This window comes from Rhinoraja longicauda, chromosome 17, assembly GCF_053455715.1.
Source record: "Rhinoraja longicauda isolate Sanriku21f chromosome 17, sRhiLon1.1, whole genome shotgun sequence".
NCBI classification, from domain to species: domain Eukaryota; kingdom Metazoa; phylum Chordata; class Chondrichthyes; order Rajiformes; family Arhynchobatidae; genus Rhinoraja; species Rhinoraja longicauda.
The window spans coordinates 15385913-15406037 of record NC_135969.1 but is presented as its reverse complement, the minus strand read 5'-3'; the positions used below and the strand labels follow the sequence as shown (position 1 = coordinate 15406037).

At 41.3% G+C, this 20125-nt stretch overlaps 1 protein-coding gene across 2 annotated transcripts in view; it reads right to left on the bottom strand.

The window, feature by feature from the left end:
- Positions 1-20125, bottom strand: part of twf2 (twinfilin actin binding protein 2) — a 92193-nt gene that overhangs the window by 28556 nt on the left and 43512 nt on the right. For both annotated transcript variants that reach the window (XM_078414194.1, XM_078414195.1), the window contains exon 4: positions 1218-1313. In XM_078414194.1, coding sequence (XP_078270320.1) covers positions 1218-1313 — 96 coding nt within the window. The remainder of the gene's footprint in view (positions 1-1217; positions 1314-20125) is intronic.

The following is a 20125-nucleotide window of genomic DNA, read 5'->3' as shown; positions in this document are numbered from 1 at the left end:
TAAAACTGAACAAAAGCAATATCAATCCTAAAATTAAAAGGTTTCATAAGTGAGATTAGCAGCATGTTAAGGCCCTTACCACAGCAAGCTGCAATGTTAGTCGAATTACCTCTCCTCAGGTTAATAGCAATACTACTTTCTAAAGTGCAAGAGTGTTTGCAGGAATAGCTATCGCATGGTCAGGAGAATATTATGTTTCAAAGCTCAATCACCTGTAATGTTGAACAAATATTTATGGATAATATGAGGGTACCAGTGGAAGACCTTCAGAAACAAACTAGAAGAAGAGATGGGAGTGTATTATAGTCCTAAAGACTGTATTAAATCATCCAAGGGAGATGGAAAGTCAAATCCGCAGGCAAAGTTTTGATAGTGCAAAACCATTAAGAGATTTCAATTATTCTATTAACTGGCAAGGTCAGAGTAAAAGGTATGTAGGATATTGATTCCCAGAAGAAAAAAAATAGTTAGCATATAGCAATCCCAATAAAGAGGAAGAAGGGGGGGGGGGGGGCAGGGAAATCCTGTTTATTGAGTTTTAAGGATTGTATTTGGGCAATAGCAAGGAGAAGATTTGCCTTTGTTCTGATCATAATTTGGTGTGATTTAGCATAGTTATGGAAAAGGACAAAAGATAATAATGGCTCTAAACTGGGATCAGGCCAAGCATACCAGACTGAAGTGATTCTGTAAAAATGGTCTGGAAATGTATAATTGTCAGAGTAATGGGAACATTTAGAAAGGAGATGTAAGGGGTTTAGGGTAAACATGTTCCCACAAGAAAAGGAGTAAGAATGCCAAATCTAAACCTCTAGACGAATAGGTACTTTGTGTCTTAGATTTTCCATGATTCTAAGACGGATGTTATAAAGCATGAAAGCTGCTAATGATGGGCTCTTGAATCACTGGGTTGTTAGTTAAGGGCCTTGGATTATTGTTTTGATTAACTTAACTACTACTGTTTTAATTAAAGCAATAATTTCATGTGTTTCTGCAATCCAGGTCAACAGAGTGAACTTTTGTAATTCTAGTTAATATAACTAAATGCAAATTCAGGAAAATAAGCAAAAGTCAGTGATTATAAACACACTATTTAAAGTCAGTTGTGAAGAATGTATTGGTGGAATATTCATTACATTCACATTTCAAAATTTAAATCGTTTATATTTTGTTGCTTTTGAGAAAATGTATTTCATTAAGTTAAATTATTATTGTACCTTCATTGTTCCAAACAATTCATCCTTAATGTGTCCTCCACCAAACTCCTTTTTCACGGTGGCCCGAGTTGCCGCATACAACATCTTTTGTCTGACCTATGTAAAATAAAATTAGATTATTGTATAATTTGGTACAGGATGCACATAAAGGTTGGGTTTCCAATGGAATTTTAATACTCAGTTTCAGAGACATTATTCCGTCAGAAAGTTGTCTTTAATGTATACAAAAAATCAAAAACATGGGCACCATACGAATTGACTAGGATATATATTCGACAAACCTCTTAATATAACCAATCAATGGAAAAACAACAGAGGACAATTCATAGTTCTGAGCAAGTGCACATTCCGTTTTGAGATAGTTCCATGTGAATAGTTAGCCACCAATCAATCTCATGAGAGGCCAACGTGAGAGTATAGCTCTACATAGGGTTTTGCGCTATCATATTACTTAGAATAACTGGTAATTTATTGTATATTTATTGTCATTGTTGTCTTAGCCGGGTATATACCCGGAACATTTAACAAAGAAACAACTTGATTCTTTAAGGATAAAAAGATGAGGGTTATAATTAAGCAAAAAAAAGACCAAGGACCAGAAAAGCAATAGGAATGGCAAAAGTTGAATTAAAAATTGGCAAAGATAAGATATGAGCAAATTAGTAAGAAAGGGAAAAGATTAGAAGTTCATAAGTCATTGGAGCAGAATTAGGCCATTCGGCCCATCAAGTCTACTCCACCATTCAGTCATGGCTGATCTATCTTTCTCTCTCAACACCATTTTCTTACCTTCTCCCCATAACCTTTAACACCCTTACTAATCGAGAACCTATCAATCTCCGCTTTAAAGATACCCAAAGGCTTGGCCTCCACCATCGTCTGTAGCAACAAATTCCACAGATTGACCACCCTCTGGCTAAAGAAATTTATCTTCATCTCCTTTCTAAAGGTATGTCCTTTCATTCTGAGGCTGTGCCCTCTGATCCTAGACTCTCCCACTAGTGGAAATATCCTCCCCATATCGACTATCCAGGCCTTTCGTTACTTGGTAAGTTTCAATGAAATCCTCCTTCATTCTTCCAATCTCCAGTGAGTCAGGCCCATAGATGTCAATTGTTTCTCAACAATGTAAAAAGTAGAAAAGTAACATGTTAGTTTGTACACCTTAGAGGCAAAGGCTGGATAAACTATGCTGAGGGAATAAAGAAGTGACAATTAGGTTCAATAAATATTTTTGATCTGTCTTCAAAAGACCCTGTATGGAAAGCTCTCCTCCTAGATACACATCATTAAACAGAGAAAAATAGTTTTAAAGCAAAAAGCCTGCTGAATTAGCTTGAAGAGTAATTTACAATTCACAAGAGTATAGTGTAGTGACAGACATGGCATGCATCAGAGACAAGCTATCCACACAGGAGCTTTACAACATAAGCCTGTGTGACAAGATTACGAAGATAAACGGCACACATGATAAATTATTAAGGCCAACATGACTTAGGTGGCCCTCAGAAACATGGCTACAGCAGTAGATAATAAGGAGAAAGATCAGAAGGTATGCAAATCGACACTGTTGTGATAGGTGGCAGTTCGAACTGCAATTGGTGGTGCCAATTTGAAAAACTGTTTGGCCCAGACTGACGATCTGAAGATTATTATATATCAGCTAAATAGTAGATCTGAAAATAGAAATAGTTTGTAATAGTTGCAAGGCCATTGTTAGTAGCAGGTAGAACACACAATGTTAATGTCAAATAAATAATTTAGTTACGGGATCCTAGTTATTCAATTTGATCCAAACACAGATTAACATAAGGAACAGAAGGGTTATAGACAATAGACAGTAGACAATAGATGCAGGAGTAGGCCTTTCGGCCCTTCGAGCCAGACCGACATTCACTGTGATCATGGCTGATCATCCACAATCAGTACCCCGTTCCTACCTTCTCCCCATATTGACTCTGCTATCTTTAAGAGCTCTATCTAACTCTCTCTCTTGAAAGCATCCAGAGAATTGGCCTCCACTGCCTTCTGAGGCAGAGAATTCCACAGATTCACAACTCTCTGAGTAAAAAAGTTTTCCTCATCTCCGTTCTAAATGGCCTCCCCCTTATTCTTAAACTGTGGCCCCTGGTTCTGGACTCCCCCAACATCGGGAACATGTTTCCTGCTTCTAGTGTGTCCAATAAATACCTTAATAATCTTATATGTTTCAATAAGATCCCCTCTCATCTTTCTAAATTCCAGTGTATACAAGCCCAGTCGCTCCAGTCTTTCAACATACGACAGTCCCGCCATCCCGGGAATTAACCTCGTGAACCTACGCTACACTCCCTCAATAGCAAGAATGTCCTTCCTCAAATTTGGAGACCAAAACTGCACACAATACTCCAAGTGTGGTCTCACTAGGGCCCTGCACAACTGCAGAAGGACCTCTTTGCTCCTATACTCAACTCCTCTTGTTATGAAGGCCAATATGCCATTAGCTTTCTTTACTGCCTGCTGTACCTGCATGCTTACTTTCAGTGACTGATAAACCCAGATCTCGTTGTACTTCCCCTTTTCCTAACTTGACACAATTCAGATAATAATCTGCCTTCCTGTTCTTGCCACCAAAGTGGATAGCCTCACATTTATCCACATTAAACTGCATCTGCCATGCATCTGCCCACTCACACAACCTGTCCAAGTTACCCTGCATCTTCATGGCATCCTCCTCACAGTTTGACATTGGATGTCAGGTAAACCTTGGAGTCTGTTACTATGCTAATAAAATATCTTGAAACCATAATATATTATATATTTTCTTTCAATGTTGATAGCAGTCGCCGAACTTAATGGGCTGGATTGTGGCACTCATTAGTGGAGGTTGTGTGAAGCCAAGATACAAAGTGCTGGAGTAATTTAGCGGGTCAGGCAGCATCCCAGGAGAACATGCATGGGTTACGTTTTGGGTTGGGACCCCTCTTCAGACTTCTGTAAAGCCAGTCAACTGCAGATGCTGGTTTAAACAGGCATGTGAGTGAGGTAAAAAAAAGAGGAAAAGAGCCGAGTGCTTACATGAGGCGTACAGCAGGGGTCCAAAATTTTTTTGAAAATTTACACACAAAATTACAAGCCTCCTTTAGTGCATTTCAAAGTAAAAACAGACATTACAAAATAATGTGATACTTATAACATTTTGAAGTAAATTTGAACATTAATTGATAATCAGCTCAAATAGGTGGTAATTGGCCTTTCTGCTGTGTTTTATATTTTAACCCCATTTTAATTAATTATATAATCTTGCGCTTAAATTTAATATTTACTCATTACAGTTCCACCACTGACTTTCTGGCACTCTTGGTTCCAGAGCTTTGCTGGTTTATCCAGCCGGCCAAGGAAGTCGGCTCTGGAGATAGATGTGCTGGCTCCAGCTGGGCTGGAGTTCCAGACCCCTGGCCGCAGGTTGCAAATTCAACCCACTGATCGACCGTGGAAGTCCTGATGAGGTTGAGATTGGCTGCCTTGCCCAGCCTCAGTGCCACATATTCGGGGAGACTTCCAGGCGCGGGGGATTTCTCGCGGAACCCCTAGTGACCTCTAGCGGAACCCTAGTGTTCATTAACAGTCTAGACATCGTTTATTTTCTTTTTTTTTCGGATCCGATTTCTCTGTTGGTAAACGCGGTTTTGGCAAAGTGAAAAACGCGGAAATCATTCAAAAAGCGCAGAAAATGGATTTTAAAAACGCGGAAAATTCACATGTCTGTTTAAACCGAAGACATACACAAAATGTAACATTCTCCATCCCCTTTGTCCTATTTTCACCCTTACACTTCCATACCTATGTATCTCCCTCCCCCCTGACATCAATCTGAAGAAGGGTCTTGACCTGAAACGTCACCCATTCCTTCTCTCCAGAGATGCTGCCTGTCCCGCTGAGTTACTCCAGCATTTTGTATCTATCTTCAGCTGTAATGTGTTCCTGACTTCTGCGCCTAAACGCTGTGGATTCAGGAACATATTGTTGGGTGGATACTGGCTGGTCTGACCTACCCCACAAGTAGACTCTACACATGTTCTGAGGTGAAACACAAAGAACCTGAGTTCAGGGGTTGGATGCAGTCTACAGATGGCCCCTTAGCTTTATGGCACTAGTGTACATAACACAATTTCATCAATTTGAATGGGGTAACCGATCTGCATTGGAAAGGTGTTTATCTTACTCAATTTTAATATTTTTAACTTGTTTAAGTTAAATATATTTTTAAATAAATGGCTTTATTTTTAACATTTTAAATGTTGGAATTGATTTAAATATCTGATTATCATAGACAATTAGACATATTTAAAAAGACCTTTTGACAGTGGCAAGTTTTGGAAAGGTCATGGGGGAAATGGAATTGGGTAGGGGCAGGGTCTCTGAAACCCATTGGTGCTTGTGGATTATTCCACTTCGATGAACAACAGTAGCCATGAGGCTGAAGCTATACGAATGGGGCTGAAAGAGGCAAGTGCAGTTAATAAAAAAAGTGTGGGGATAGAATACAAGAGGCAGCCAATGACCTAGAACATGGAACAGTACAGAATAGGAACATAGACAACAATGGTCATGCTGAACATGATGCCATTAAACTGATCTCATCTGCCTGTTAAAGATCCATATCCCTCATTTCCCTGCACTTCCATGTGCCTATCTAAAAACTTCTTAAACGCCACTGTTGTATTTGCCTCCACCACCACCACCTCTGACCCACCACCACTCTTGGTGTAAAAAACTTGCCCTGCACATTTCCATTAAACTATCCGCCTCATCTTCAATGCACACAATATCCCAAATGTAAACTGGTAATTGAGAAGATTGAGAATGATCCAGTTGAAATGCACATAAAGAGACAGTAAATAAGATACAACCCATGGTACTGATAATCATACTCCACCTTACCACAACAATTAAAAAAGCCGAACAAGTCAATGACAGAAACATGTAATGCTTATGGCATGCAATGCTACTGTCCCACTGATTCCATGGAATTCCTAGTCTATCTGCAAGTTATTCCTCTCCCTCAAATGCCTATCTAATTGCCTATTGTAACTGCTGATTAATTCTGTTTCCACCACCTACACAGACAGTGTATTCCAGATCATAACATCTCGGTGTTGAAATGATTAGCCTCACAACCCCTTTGTATCTTTTAGTCAAAATTGATAGGCCCAGTTGTTGAACCAAGCACTAATGGGAAGAACCACCTTCAATTTACTGTATCTAATCCAGTCATGATGTTGTACACAATTACTAAATCTCATCTCAACTTTCTTTTCTTCAAGAAATGTGGATTTAGGAATATAGCTTTTGCATATTCACCCAGTTTACAAGTTGAGTGTAAATTTCTTTCCATGACTGAAAAGTTCACTTCCCTATATGGACATTCCTAACTGTAAAATTTAATAAAGTGTATAAATTTGCCAGATGCATTAGCAGATATACTCCCTGCTGCTTTCATTTGATTTTGTTGCAGTAACTTGTGTCAGGTTAGATCTGATCCATTCATTTCAAAAGGGGTCCAAATTAGATTACATGGGGATCTTGATCAACTGGCCCAAAGGGTCCAGGAATGGCAGATGGAGTTTAATTCAGATAAAAGCAAAGTGTTGGATTTTGGCAAACCAGAGCAGAATTTATAGAGTAAACGATAGAGCCCTGGAGTGTGTTGTACAAGAGAGACACTTTGAGGAGCAGTTATGTAGTTCCATAAAGGTGGCGACACAGATGGTCAAAGTTATGAAAAGAGCATTCGGCATGCCTGCCTTCATTGTTCAGGGATTGAGTGTAGGAATTGGGATGTCATGTTACAAGATGTTGGTTATATTTGGAGTACTGTGCACAGTTCTAGTCGTCTTCTAGTCTAGTCTTCTAGACTTCTAGTCTAGTCCTCAGAGGCACTCTGAATTTCCTCAGCTGTCTAAGGTGGTAAAGGCGCTGCTTTGCCTTACCCATCAGTGCGGCAATGTGCGTTGCCCATGTCAGATCCTCTGTGATGTGGACTCCCAAGTATTTAAAACTGCTCACCCTATCCACAGTAGACCCATTTATCTCCAGTGGACCCCTGCCACCCCAGCAACGGACTGTTCCAGATGCTACGGTCAGGCAAACGCCTCCGCTGTCACGCTGTGAAAACGGAGAGTATGAGACGGAGTTTCTTCCCACAGGCCATCAGGACTGTTAACTTTTATAACTCCAGGGACTAAATGTTGTCTTCTCTATATTAACTTTATTAACTTTATTTATATGCTGTAACTGTAATTCTTTTTTGTGCACAATCCGCAGGCATTGCCACTTTCATTTCACTGCACATCGTGTATGTGTATGTGACAAATAAACTTGACTTGACTTGTTATAGAAAGGATGCTATTAAAATGGAAAGGGTGCAAAAGAGATTTATGAGGATGCTATCAGGGTCTGAAGGGTTTGTGTTATAAGAAGAGGCCAGGCAGACAGATCTTTTTTTCTCCCTGGAGTGTGGAAGACTGACGATACTATACTTTATGGAGGTAAACAAAATCATGAGTGGCATAGATAAGGTGAATAGCCAGTCTTTTTCCTAGGGTAGGGGAGTCTAAAACTAGAGATTTAAGGTGAGAGGGAAAAGGTTTAGAAGGGATCTGAGTGGCAACGTTTTCACAGAGGGTGGTGTGTATATGGAAGGCGCTACAAAAGGAAGTGGTAAAGGCGGGCATAATTATGAAATTTAAGTGACTTTGAACAATTACATGGATAGGGAATGTGTGGAGGGATATGGGGCTGGACCAGGCAAGTGGGACCAGCTTGGCTAAGTAATCTGGTCGGCCAAAGGGCATATTTCATTGTTGTATAAATTCTATGACTGTACTTCAAGTAAAGCATGCCTGTTAATTACAATATTGCACAAATCACAAATATACAATAGAGACACAAGAAACTACAGATGCTGGAATCTTAAACAAAACACAAATTGCTGGCAGAATTCAGCAGGTCAGGCAGCATCTCCACAGAATCTGAGGAATCCCCTTCACGAATGCTCAAAAATAAACAAGGTGTATCATTTTGCTCAAAAATAAACAAGGTGTATCATTTTTAAAAAAAACATTGAGGACTGTGTTTGAACCTTTACCAGATTTTAAAATAGAGATAATGCCTAAAAGCAGAACTCCAACAAAGCAGATAATTTACTATACATTATAGTAGCAGTTAATTCAATCTAGATTACATTTATAAAATAAAATTGATTATTATTACAGTGGATTTCATCCCTTCAGTGCAATATTGTTATACTAAAAGGAGAAAAATAAATCACAACATGCAAAAATACCAATGTGCTTTTTACAAAATATCAGGACCTGTATTCAAGAGATTGTTTCAAATTTCATTAGTTTATTCACCGATTGTACCAGTAGGTGGTAGCAGATATTCACGGATGGGTGGGTTTAAGATTCAAATCTTGGAAGAACACTGCTGGCATTTGTTCATTATGCTGTGATCGTGATTCAAAGAAAATGTGGGATAAAAAACTATGATTTCCTTTGATTTTAATTGCGAATTGCTGATTGAAACTGGCAGGGAGGAAGAGTTTATGCCAATATTTTAGATCATCATCAAAAAATATAAATAAAGTGTATTTTAAAAGAAAATCCAACATCTGTTTATAATCTTCTGAAAATGGCAGGGCAAACTAATCAAAAAAATTGACTACAGAAAATACAGTATATCTGTTACTGACAAACATATTTATGTAATTTGACAATTATTCATGAGCTATAACAGTTTGTAGCAAATAATCACAAAGTATGTAACACAGCAAGAGTATGATGTACTCATGTGCAAGGTCATTTTCAAGGCATATTTCCATTATAACGCCTTATGGTATTAAACAGATGTAGATGTTGTAAAGATGAGGTTTCTTTGAAGGGAAACAGATTGTGTTCCATGTTCAGCGAAGATAAGCCTTTTGTTGCCTTTAGTGCAAGAGCTAAGTCAGCAGAACGTGTTACCAGAAAAGGAAGGCCTCTTTAAAAAACAATCTCAAGATTATCTGAGGAACATAGGCAGCAGAGAAGGCAGAGTTTATTTTCTCTGAGGGATCTGGAGTTCTCCACTAGAATCATTTATAGTATAGAAATTGTCACATTTCATGGGATAAGATCGAGAATTATTAGATCTTTTTGAATTTAATTTTGCAACCTTCCATGACAGAATTTCGAGACAAATGGCTTGTTAATTCAATATGTGATCAAATGGACCATCATTATTGCATCTGCCAAATTCATAATTTGGCTTGTTTCTGAATGAAAAGCAAAAGGTGCCTAAGGAACACAGGTTTGTCAGCTTTTGATGAACAGAAGCAATATGTTTAAAAAAAATTCTTTTCTATTAGGTCTGATTTGCTTAATAAATATTAAGAGTTTCCTATTCTATTTCAAATTTCGTAACTTCTGTTTTCATTTTGGCTACCTAATCTGTGCCTTATTTTGGGGGCACACGGCAGGCAAAAACATTCTGCTATCATGGCTGAATTTTCTATATTTTGTGCAGCAGTTTTTATTTCCTTTAGGTTTGCTACTCCATGGGATCAGATTTAAAGTACACATTAAAAATATACAAAAGGTTGCTGAGCAACTGGACAAGCAACTCGTATATTACTATGGAAAGGATGCTCGAGAAGCTGAAAGGATGAAAGGTGGATGTCACCTGGATTTATGGAGTGCACCTTAGGGTTCTGAAAGAGGTGGCTTTAGAGATTGTGGAGGCGTTAATAGTGATATTTCAAAAATCACTAGAGTCAGGAGTGGTTCCAGACGATTGGAAAATTGCCAATATTACTCCTCTGTACAAGAAGAGAGCAAAGCAGAATAGTGGGAACTATAGGCCAGTTAGTCTGACTTCAGTGGTTGGTAAGAGTTTAGAGTTCATTATCTATATACTAAAAGTCTCGTTTGTTTGTTTGTTCCTGAACTACAGCCAAAACGGTACATGATAGCGCAACAATTTTAGGCCCACCCTACTCATGGTCATCCCTTTGGTGCTAATGGAAGAGGTTTCATTGAAATCGGTGTTATATATTTAAAGTTATTCACATTTTAAAGTTTAAATCTATCTCCTAGGGAGGGAGGAGGGAGGATAAGGGGGGTTGAGGGGGATGGAGTGGGGGATGGAGGGGAAGGGGGGAGGGGAAGGGGGAGGGGAAGAGGGGGGAGGAGGTGGGGGGGAAGGGGGAGGGAGGGGGGGGGGGAAAGAGAGGGTGTTGCACCAATGCAGGAGAGGTTTGGGCCCAGCCGGTCCACTTGGTCTAGTATCCATTACAAGGGATGAGGTTACGGAGTACATAGAAGTTTGTGATAAAATAGGCCAAAGTCAGCATGGTTTTGTGAAGGAGAGATCTTGCCTGACGAATCTGTTGGAATTCTTTGAAGAAATAAATAGTAGGACAGAGAAAGGAGAGTCAGTGGACATTGTTTGCCTAGATTTTCAGAAAGCCTTTGATAAGGTGCCATATTTGAGGTTACTAAAGAAGATGAGAGCCCATGGTATCAAAGGGCAGATACTAGATTGGATAACAAGTTGGCTAGATGGCAGAAGGCAAAGAATGGCAATCAAGGGGGCTTTTTCTAGGCAATCAAGGTTGGCTGCCAGTGACTAGCGGAGATCTGCAGAGGTCGGTGCTGGGGCTGCTACTCCACATTTTTAAAATTGATTTGGATGAGGGGATTGATGGCTTTGTAGCCAAGTTTGCGGAAGATAAGAAAATAGGTGGTAGGGAAGGTAGTGCAGAGAAAGCAGGAACTCTGCAGTAGGACTTGAACAGGTTGGGAGAGTGGGCAGAGAAGTGGCAGATGGAATATAGTGTAGCAAAGTGTGGAGTCATGCATTTTGGTAGCAGGAATAAAGGCGTAGACTATTTTCTAAATAGGGAGAGAATCCAGAAATTGGAGGTGCAAAGGGACTTAGGAGTGCTGGTGCAGGATTCCCCAAAAATTAATCTGCAAGTTGAACCAGCAGTAAAGGCGGCAAATGCAATACTACCATTTATTTCAAGAGGGCTAGAATATAAAAACAGGAATGTAATGCTGAGGCTCTATAAGGCGTTGGTCAGGCTGCATTTGGAATATTGTGAGCAATTTGGGGTACCATAGCTGAGGACGGATGTGCTGGCCCTGGAGAGGGCCCAGAGGAGATTTACAAGAATGATCCTAGGAATGAGTGGGTTAACATGATGAGCATTTGACAGCACTGGGCCTGTATTCGCAGGAGTATAGAAGAATGAGGGGGGACCTCATTGAAACGTACCGAATAGTGAAAGGCTTGGATAGAGTGGATGTGGAGAGGATGTTTCCACTAGTGGGAGAATCTAGGACTAGAGGTCATAGCCTCAGAATGAAAGGATGTTCCTTTAGGCAGGAGATGAGATGGAATTTCTTCAGTCAGAAGCTGGTGAATCTGTGGAATTCTTTGCCACAGAGGCTGTGAAGGCTGTCAATGGATATTTTTAAGGCAGAGATGACAGATTCTTGATTAGTACAAGTGTCAGGCGTTAGCAGGGGGAGATAGATCAGCCAAAACTGAATGGCAGAGTAGACGATGACTGAATGGCCTAATTCTACTATTACTTATGATCTTGTGAATTATATATACCCATGAAAATCCCGGGTTTCACTGTTACCTGCACGTTCTGACTGCCATATGAGAAACTCATAGAAAATGAGCACGTCTTCTTTTGGGTGGGCGGTGGCTGTACCCCTTGGAAATAAGTACTCCTGTTTAAGTACTGTTGGGGGGGACAGCCTACCTGGGGGCAGCGACGGTGCCCGGGCCTCTGGCAAGGAGTCCGGCCCTGTTGCTCAAAAGGGTAGGGAAAGGAAGAGGAGAGCGATAGTAATAGGGGACTCTATAGTGAGGGGGTCAGATAGGCGTTTCTGTGGACGCAGTCGGGAGACCCGGATGGTGGTTTGCCTCCCTGGTGCCGGTGTCCGGGATGTGTCTGAGCGTGTCCAGGATATCCTGAAAGGGGAGGGAGAGGAGCCAGAGGTCGTGGTACATATAGGTACCAACAATATAGGTAGGATAAGGGAAGAGGTCCTGAAAGGAGAATTTAGGGGGCTAGGAAGAGAGTTAAAAAAAAGGACTTCCAAAGCAATAATCTCAGGCTTACTGTCTGTGCCACGCGATAGTGAGAACAGGAATGGAGTGAGGTGGAGGATAAATAAGTGGCTGAGGAACTGGTGCAGGGAGCAGGGTTTCAAGTTTCTGGATCATTGGGACCTCTTCTGGGGGAAGTATGACCTGTACAAAAAGGACGGATTGCATCTGAACCTGAGGGGAACCAATATCCTGGCGGGGAGATTTGCTAAAATAATTGCGGAGACTTTAAACTAGTACGGTTGGGGGGAGGGACTCAAACACAGATAGCTAACAGGCAGTGTGTGAGGCAGGAGGCAGAAAAGGGAAACACTCAGATCCAATATGTAGGAGAGAAAGAAGGGAAAAGAAATAAACTGAGAATAAGAAATGATGGGTCCCTTAAATGTGTATATTTTAATGCTAGGAGCATTGTAAGAAAGGTGGATGAGCTTAGAGCCTGGATTGACATCTGGAAGTATGATGTTGTGGCGATCAGTGAAACATGGTTGCAGGAGGGTTGCGATTGGCAATTAAATATTCCAGGATTTCATTGTTTCAGATGTGATAGAATCGGAGGGGCAAGAGGTGGGGGTGTTGCATTGCTTGTCAGGGAGGATATCACAGCAGTGCTTTGGCAGGACAGACTAGAAGGCTCGATTAGGGAGGCTGTTTGGGTGGAACTCAGAAATGAGAAAGGTTTAGCAACACTTATAGGGGTGTATTATAGACCGCCAAATAGGGAACGAGAATTGGAAGAGCAAATATGTAAGGAGATAGCAGATATTAGTAGTAAGCACAGAGTGGTGATTGTGGGTGATTTCAATTTTCCGTATATAGACTGGGAATCGCATTCTGTTAAAGGGCTGGATGGTTTGGAGTTTGTAAAATGTGTGCAGGATAGTTTTTTGCAGCAATACGTAGAGGTGCCTACCAGAGAAGGGGCAGTGTTGGACCTCCTGTTAGGAAATGAGATGGGTCAGGTGACGGAGGTATGTGTTGAGGAGCACTTTGGGTCTAGTGATCACAATGCCATTAGTTTTAATATCATTATGGAGAAGGTCAAATCTGGACCAAGGGTTGAGATTTTGGATTGGAGAAAGGCTAATTTTGAGGAGATGAGAAAGGATTTAAAAGGAGTGAAATGGAAATTGTTGTTTTATGAAAAGGATATAATAGAGAAATGGAGGATATTTAAAGGTGAAATTTTGAGAGTACAGAGTCTTTATGTCCCTGTTCGGTGGAAAGGAAAGAATAATAATTTGAAAGAGCCGTGGTTTTCCAGGGAAATTGGACACTTGGTTCGGAAAAAGAGGGAGATATACAATAAATATAAGCGGCAGGGAGTAAATGAGGTTCTTGAGGAATATAAAGAATGTAAAAGGAATCTTAAGAAGGAAATTAGAAAAGCGAAAAAAAGATATGAGGCTGCTTTGGCAAGTAATGTAAAAGTAAACCCCAAGGGGTTCTACAGATATGTCAATAGCAAAAGGATAGTGAGGGATAAAATTGGTCCATTAGAGAGTCAGAGTGGTCAGCTATGTGCTGAGCCGGAAGAAATGGGGGAGATATTAAACAATTTCTTTCTTCGGTATTTACCGAGGAGAAGGATATTGAATTATGTGAGGTAAGCGAATCAAGTAGAGTAGTGATGGAAATTAGGAGGATTAAAGAAGAGGAGGTACGGACACTTTTGAAAAATATAAAAGTGGATAAGTCTCCAGGTCCTGATAGGATATTCCCTAGGACATTGAGGGAAGTTAGTGCAGAAATAGCAGGGGCTATGACGGAAATATTTCAAACGTCATTAGAAACGGGGATGGTGCCGGAAGATTGGCGCATTGCGCATGTTGTGCCCTTGTTTAAAAAAGGTTCTAAAAGTAAACCTAGCAATTATAGACCTATTAGTTTGACGTCTGTGGTGGGAAAATTAATGGAAAAGATACTTAGGGACAACATATATAATTATTTGGATAATCAAGGCCTGATTAGAAACAGTCAACATGGATTTGTGCCTGGAAGGTCATGTTTGACTAATCTTCTTGAATTTTTTTGAGGAGGTTACCAGGGAAGTTGATAGGGGCAAGGCTGTGGATGTTGTCTATATGGACTTCAGTAAGGCATTTGACAAGGTTCCACATGGAAGGTTGATTAAGAAGGTTAAATCATTGGGTATTAATAGTGAGGTTGCAAGATGGATTCAACAATGGCTGAATGGGAGATACCAGAGGGTAACGGTTGACAATTGTATGTCAGGTTGGAGGCCAGTGTCTAGTGGAGTACCCCAAGGATCTGTGTTGGGTCCACTGTTGTTTGTCATTTACATTAATGATCTGGATGATGGTGTGGCAAATTGGATTAATAAATATGCAGATGATACTAAGATAGGTGGAGTAGTTGATAGTGAGGTAGATTTTCAAAGTATACAGAGAGACTTGGGCCTTTTGGAAGGGTGGGCTGAAAGATGGCAGATGGAGTTTAATGCTGATAAGTGTGAGGTGCTGCATTTTGGTAGGACAAATCAAAATAGGACGTACAGGGTAAATGGTAGGGAATTGAGGAATGCAGTGGAACAGAGGGATCTGGGAATAACTGTGCATTGTTCCCTGAAGGTGGAATCTCATGTGGATAGGGTGGTGAAGAAGGCGTTTGGTATGCTTGCCTTTATAAATCAGAGCATCGAGTATAGAAGTTGGGATGTAATGTTAAAATTGTACAGGGCATTGGTGAGGCCGAATCTGGAGTATGGTGTGCAGTTCTGGTCGCCAAATTATAGGAAGGATGTCGACAAAATGGAGAGGGTACAGAGGAGATTTACTAGAATGTTGCCTGGGTTTCAGCACTTAGGCTACAGAGAGAGGTTGAACAGGTTGGGTCTTTATTCTTTGGAGCGTAGAAGGTTGAGGGGGGACTTGATAGAGGTTTTTAAAATTTTGAGAGGGACGGACAGTTGACGTGGGTAGGCTTTTCGCTTTGAGAGTGGGGAAGATTCCAACAAGGGGACATAGCTTCCGAATTGAGGGACAAAGGTTTAGGGGTAACATGAGGGGGAACTTCTTTACTCAGAGGGTGGTGGCTGTATGGAATGGGCTTCCGGTGGAAGTGGTGGAGGCTGGCTCGATTTTATTATTTAAGAGTAAATTGGATAGGTATATGGATAGGAGGGGATTAGAGGGTTATGGTCTGAGTGCAGGTAGATGAGACTAGGTCAGGGAGAATGGTCGGCGTGGACTGGTAGGGCCGGACAGGCCTGTTTCCATGCTGTAGTTGTAATATGTTATATGTTATAAAATAAAGTTATGCACTTGAATGTGTCTTGGTAATGAATTTTCCTTGGCATTATTTTGATTTTCATTTTAAAGCAAACATCTAATATAATGTGCAAAGTCAGAATAAAAAACTGCAAAGTCCAAACAAAAAAAGGTGATTTAAAATAACTCAAAATGAAATCTTGGGGTACTCAACATTTTCAATTGGAAAGTATATCATCGTTGTTTGGAGAAACTGCTCACAGGAATTCAGCTTTGCTGAGCAAGCTCATTTGGTGCTTTGGACATAAGTTCATTACATACTGAAGAGAGGCACAAAATGTTGGAGTAATTCAGTGGGTCAGGCATCTCTGGAGAAAAGGAATAGGTGACGTTTCAGGTCAAGACCCTTCTTCACTGAAGATGCTGCCTGACCCCCTGAGTTACTCCAGCATTTTGTGTTTATCTTCGGTGTAAACCAGCCTGCAGTTCCTTCCTACACTTTTCATTACATGCTGCACACTATAGTCCACACTACAATTCCAGGTGCTGAAACTTGTTGCATTTTGTTGGATGGACACTTGCAAAACGACTAAGGCAATACTTTAAATCCAGATAAGTGTGAGGTAATGCAGTTGGAAGTCAAATTCTGATAGGTAATAGTGAATAAACGGCAGGGACCCAACGAGTGTTGATGTACAGAGGGACCTTGGGGTGCATGTCCATAGCTCGCTGAGAGTGGCAACACAGGCGGATAGGTTAGTGAAGAAGGCATTTGGTATAAGCCATCATAGGTCGAGCATTGAGTACAAGAGCTGGGACATTATGTTGCAGCTATACAAAACTTTGGTTTACTGCTTTTGAAGCATTCAGTTCTCATTGCCACACTGAATGCTGAAGAGATTCACTAGCATGGTCTTTGGAATGGTGGGCTGTAGTTATAAAGATAGATTGGAAAGGCTGGGTGTATTCTTAATGGATTCTAGAAGGCTGAGAAGTGACCTTACTGAGGTCTACAGAGGGGCATTGAAGGAATAGAGAGTCAGTCTTTTTCCCACGTCTGGGGAGTCTAGAATTATAGGACATGTGTTTAAGGTGACAGTGGAGAAATGTAAAGGAGATCCAAGGGGTAGGATTTTCCATACAGACAATGGTGACTGAGAAGTATGGGAGAAAATCATTTGGCTATGGACTGTAATCTTTTAATGCTCTCTACCTACATTAACGCCTCCATCCCAAACACACTGGACCACCACCAATATGCATACAGGCAGAACCGCTCCACTGAGGATACAATCGCTTCTGCCACCCATCTAGTCCTGTCTCACCTAGAGAATAAAAACACCTATGCACGTCTGCTGTTCATCGACTTTAGCTCAGCGTTTAGCACCATCATCCCCCAGACCCTGATTAGTAAGCTGAGCTCGCTTGGTCTGAGCACCTCAATGTGCAATTGGATTTTGGACTTGCTAAGTAACAGGACACAGATAGAGTCCACACTCGGTCATCTCTCAGTACCACTGTGAACACCGGAGCCCCCCTGGGCTGAGTGCTGAGCCCACTTCTGTTTACACTGCCGACCCACGATTGTGCCGCCATACACCAGGCCAACCACATCATCAAATACGCGGATGACTCCACAGTCGTGGGGCTCAACACCAACGGCGATGAATCCGCCTACAGGGATGAGGTGAGGCAGCTTGAGGTCTGGTGCAGAGACACCAACCTCTCTCTGAATATCGACAAGACGAAGCAGATGATTGTCGACTTCAGAAGGGCTGGAGCAATTCACTCCCCCCTGCAGGTCGACGGCAGGATTGTGGAGACAGTGCACAGTTTCAAGTTCCTGGGAGTGCATATCACAGACAATCACTCCTGGAGTCAGAACACCTCCTCCTTAGTGAAGAAGGCTCAACAACGCCTGTACTTCCTAAGGAGGCTAAAGAGAGTTGGTCTGGGTACATCCATTCTATCTAGGTTCTACAGATGCACCATCGAGTCCATTCTGACCTGTTGCATCACTGTCTGGCATGGGACCTGTTCAGCTGCAGACAGGAAGGCCCTGCAGCGTGTTGTGAAGACAGCCCAGCACATCACTGGGACCAGATTCCCTGCCATCAGTGACATTTACAGAGGAAGGTGCAAAAGTAAAGCCTGCAGCATCATGAGGGACTCCTCTCATCCCTTCCAAGGTCTATTCGACCCACTGCCTTCTGGAAGAAGGCTGAGGAGCATTAGCTGCAGAACCACCAGGATCAGGAACAGCTTTTTCCCTCAGGCTGTTCGCCTACTGGACTGCCCCACCTGACTCAGGGTGGGTGGAGGGGGGGGGGGGGGGGGGGGGTTAGCACCTCACCTAGCACTCTGCACTTTATAATCTCATTTAATGTGCAATTAATAATTTACCTGCTCTCATTGATGGTTTTAAATTCACTGTTTACATGCTTTAAACTCTAGGTTAAATCTGTACCTTTTATCGTTTACATGCTTTAATCCCCTGTCTATATGTTTTGCATTTGTATTGCACTATGGCGCCCGGAGGCACTCTGTTTCGTCCCATTCATTGCATGATCTGTAAGGAGTGGAATGACAAATAAACTAAATAATAAAATAATAAATAAATAGATGTGGGAGTTGTGCCAAAGAACGGAGAGTGACAAATGTTTTTCCCTTGGTCAAAAACGGGAATGAGAATAAACATAACAATCACAGACAAGTCAGCTTGACCTCAGTGCTAAGAACAAGATTAAAAGACTCCTGCAGGGAAATTGATCAATTAAGGTGAGTCAACATGCATTTGTTTAGGGCAAACCTTTAACAAGACTCATTTAAATATTTTGATGAGGTAACAGATAGACGTGATGAGGGTAATGCAATCAAGGTGGTGTACATAGACTTTGAGGGCTTTTGAAAAGGTCCCACGTTACAGATTATCATGCAAGCTGAAGTACTTGGCATAAAAGGGATATTGATAGCATGGGTACATAGTTGGCAGAGTAAGAAGCCGCAGAGGATGTGGTATATAGTTGTTTATGAGAATGGAGGAAAATAAATAGTGGCATTCTCCATTGCTTTTTCTGACCTATATTAATTACTAAGGCTTGGGGATGGAAACCCCAATTCCTAAATATGATGATGAAACAAAGTCTGGCAGTAATGTGAAGTGTGAAGAGGGTGGCGATAAACTGCAGAAAGATACAATCAGGCTGGTAGAATAAGGAGTCACGTGACACATGAAGCTTAATGCTGAAAAATGTAAGGTGATCCATTTTGGTTCGAAGAATAGGAAAAGCAATACAGAACAAAAGAGGTGTAGAAGCAAAAGGATTTGGGGGTATGGATGCACAGGTCATTTAAAGTGCCAGAGCAGGTTGAGAAAGTGACCAATAATGCACACACAAATCTGCGCTTTATCAACAGAGATAGAGAATATAAAAGCAGGGAAGTCATGCTAAACATTTATAAGACAGCAATCTAACCTCAGACAGAATAGCCTGGTCACATCATTATAGATAGGTTGGAAACAATAGACAATAGGTGCAGGAGGAGGCCATTCGGCCCTTTGAGCCAGCACCGCCATTCAATGTGATCATGGCTGATCATTCTCAATCAGTACCCCGTTCCTGCCTTCTCCCCATACCTCCTGACTCCGCGATCCTTAAGAGCTCTATCTAGCTCTCTCTTGAATGCATTCAGAGAATTGGCCTCCACTGCCTTCTGAGGCAGAGAATTCCACAGATTCACAACTCTCTGACTGAAAAAGTTTTTCCTCATCTCAGTTCTAAATGGCCTACCCCTTATTCTTAAATTGTGGCCCCTTGTTCTGGACTCCCCCAACATTGGGAACATGTTTCCTGCCTCTAACGTGTCCAACCCTTTAATAATCTTATACGTTTCGATAAGATCTCCTCTCATCCTTCTAAATCCCAGTGTATACAAGCCTAGTCGCTCCTGTCTTTCAACATATCACAGTCCCGCCATTCCGGGAATTAACCTAGTAAACCTACACTGCATGCCCTCAATAGCAAGAATATCCTTCCTCAAATTTGGAGACCAAATGGGAGAGGGTCCACAAAAGATTTACGATAATGATTTCTAAGATGGGGTATCAAGAACAGTTTTGGAGGTTGGGACTGTTGTCCTTGGAGAAGATTGAGGGGTGATTTGATAGAAGTATATAAAATGATGAAGGGTCCATCTGAAGTGTATAATGGGAGACTGGTCCAATTAGTGGAGGGGTCACGGACTAGAGGTCAGAGATATTCATAAAATAATTTACCTGCCCTCATTGATGGTTTTAAATTCACCGTTTACATGCTTTAAACTCTAGGTTAAAATAAAGGGGATGTGAATTAATGGTGACATGAGGAAATACTTTATTTTAAACAGAACACGACTGGAATCTGGAATCTGGAATGCTCTGTCTGCAGAAATCTGATAAATTTCCGACAGAGAGAGAGAGAAAGAGGGATTTCATAGACAAGACATTGACAATTTTTGCAGGATGTATTCTATGGATGAACAAAATGAACA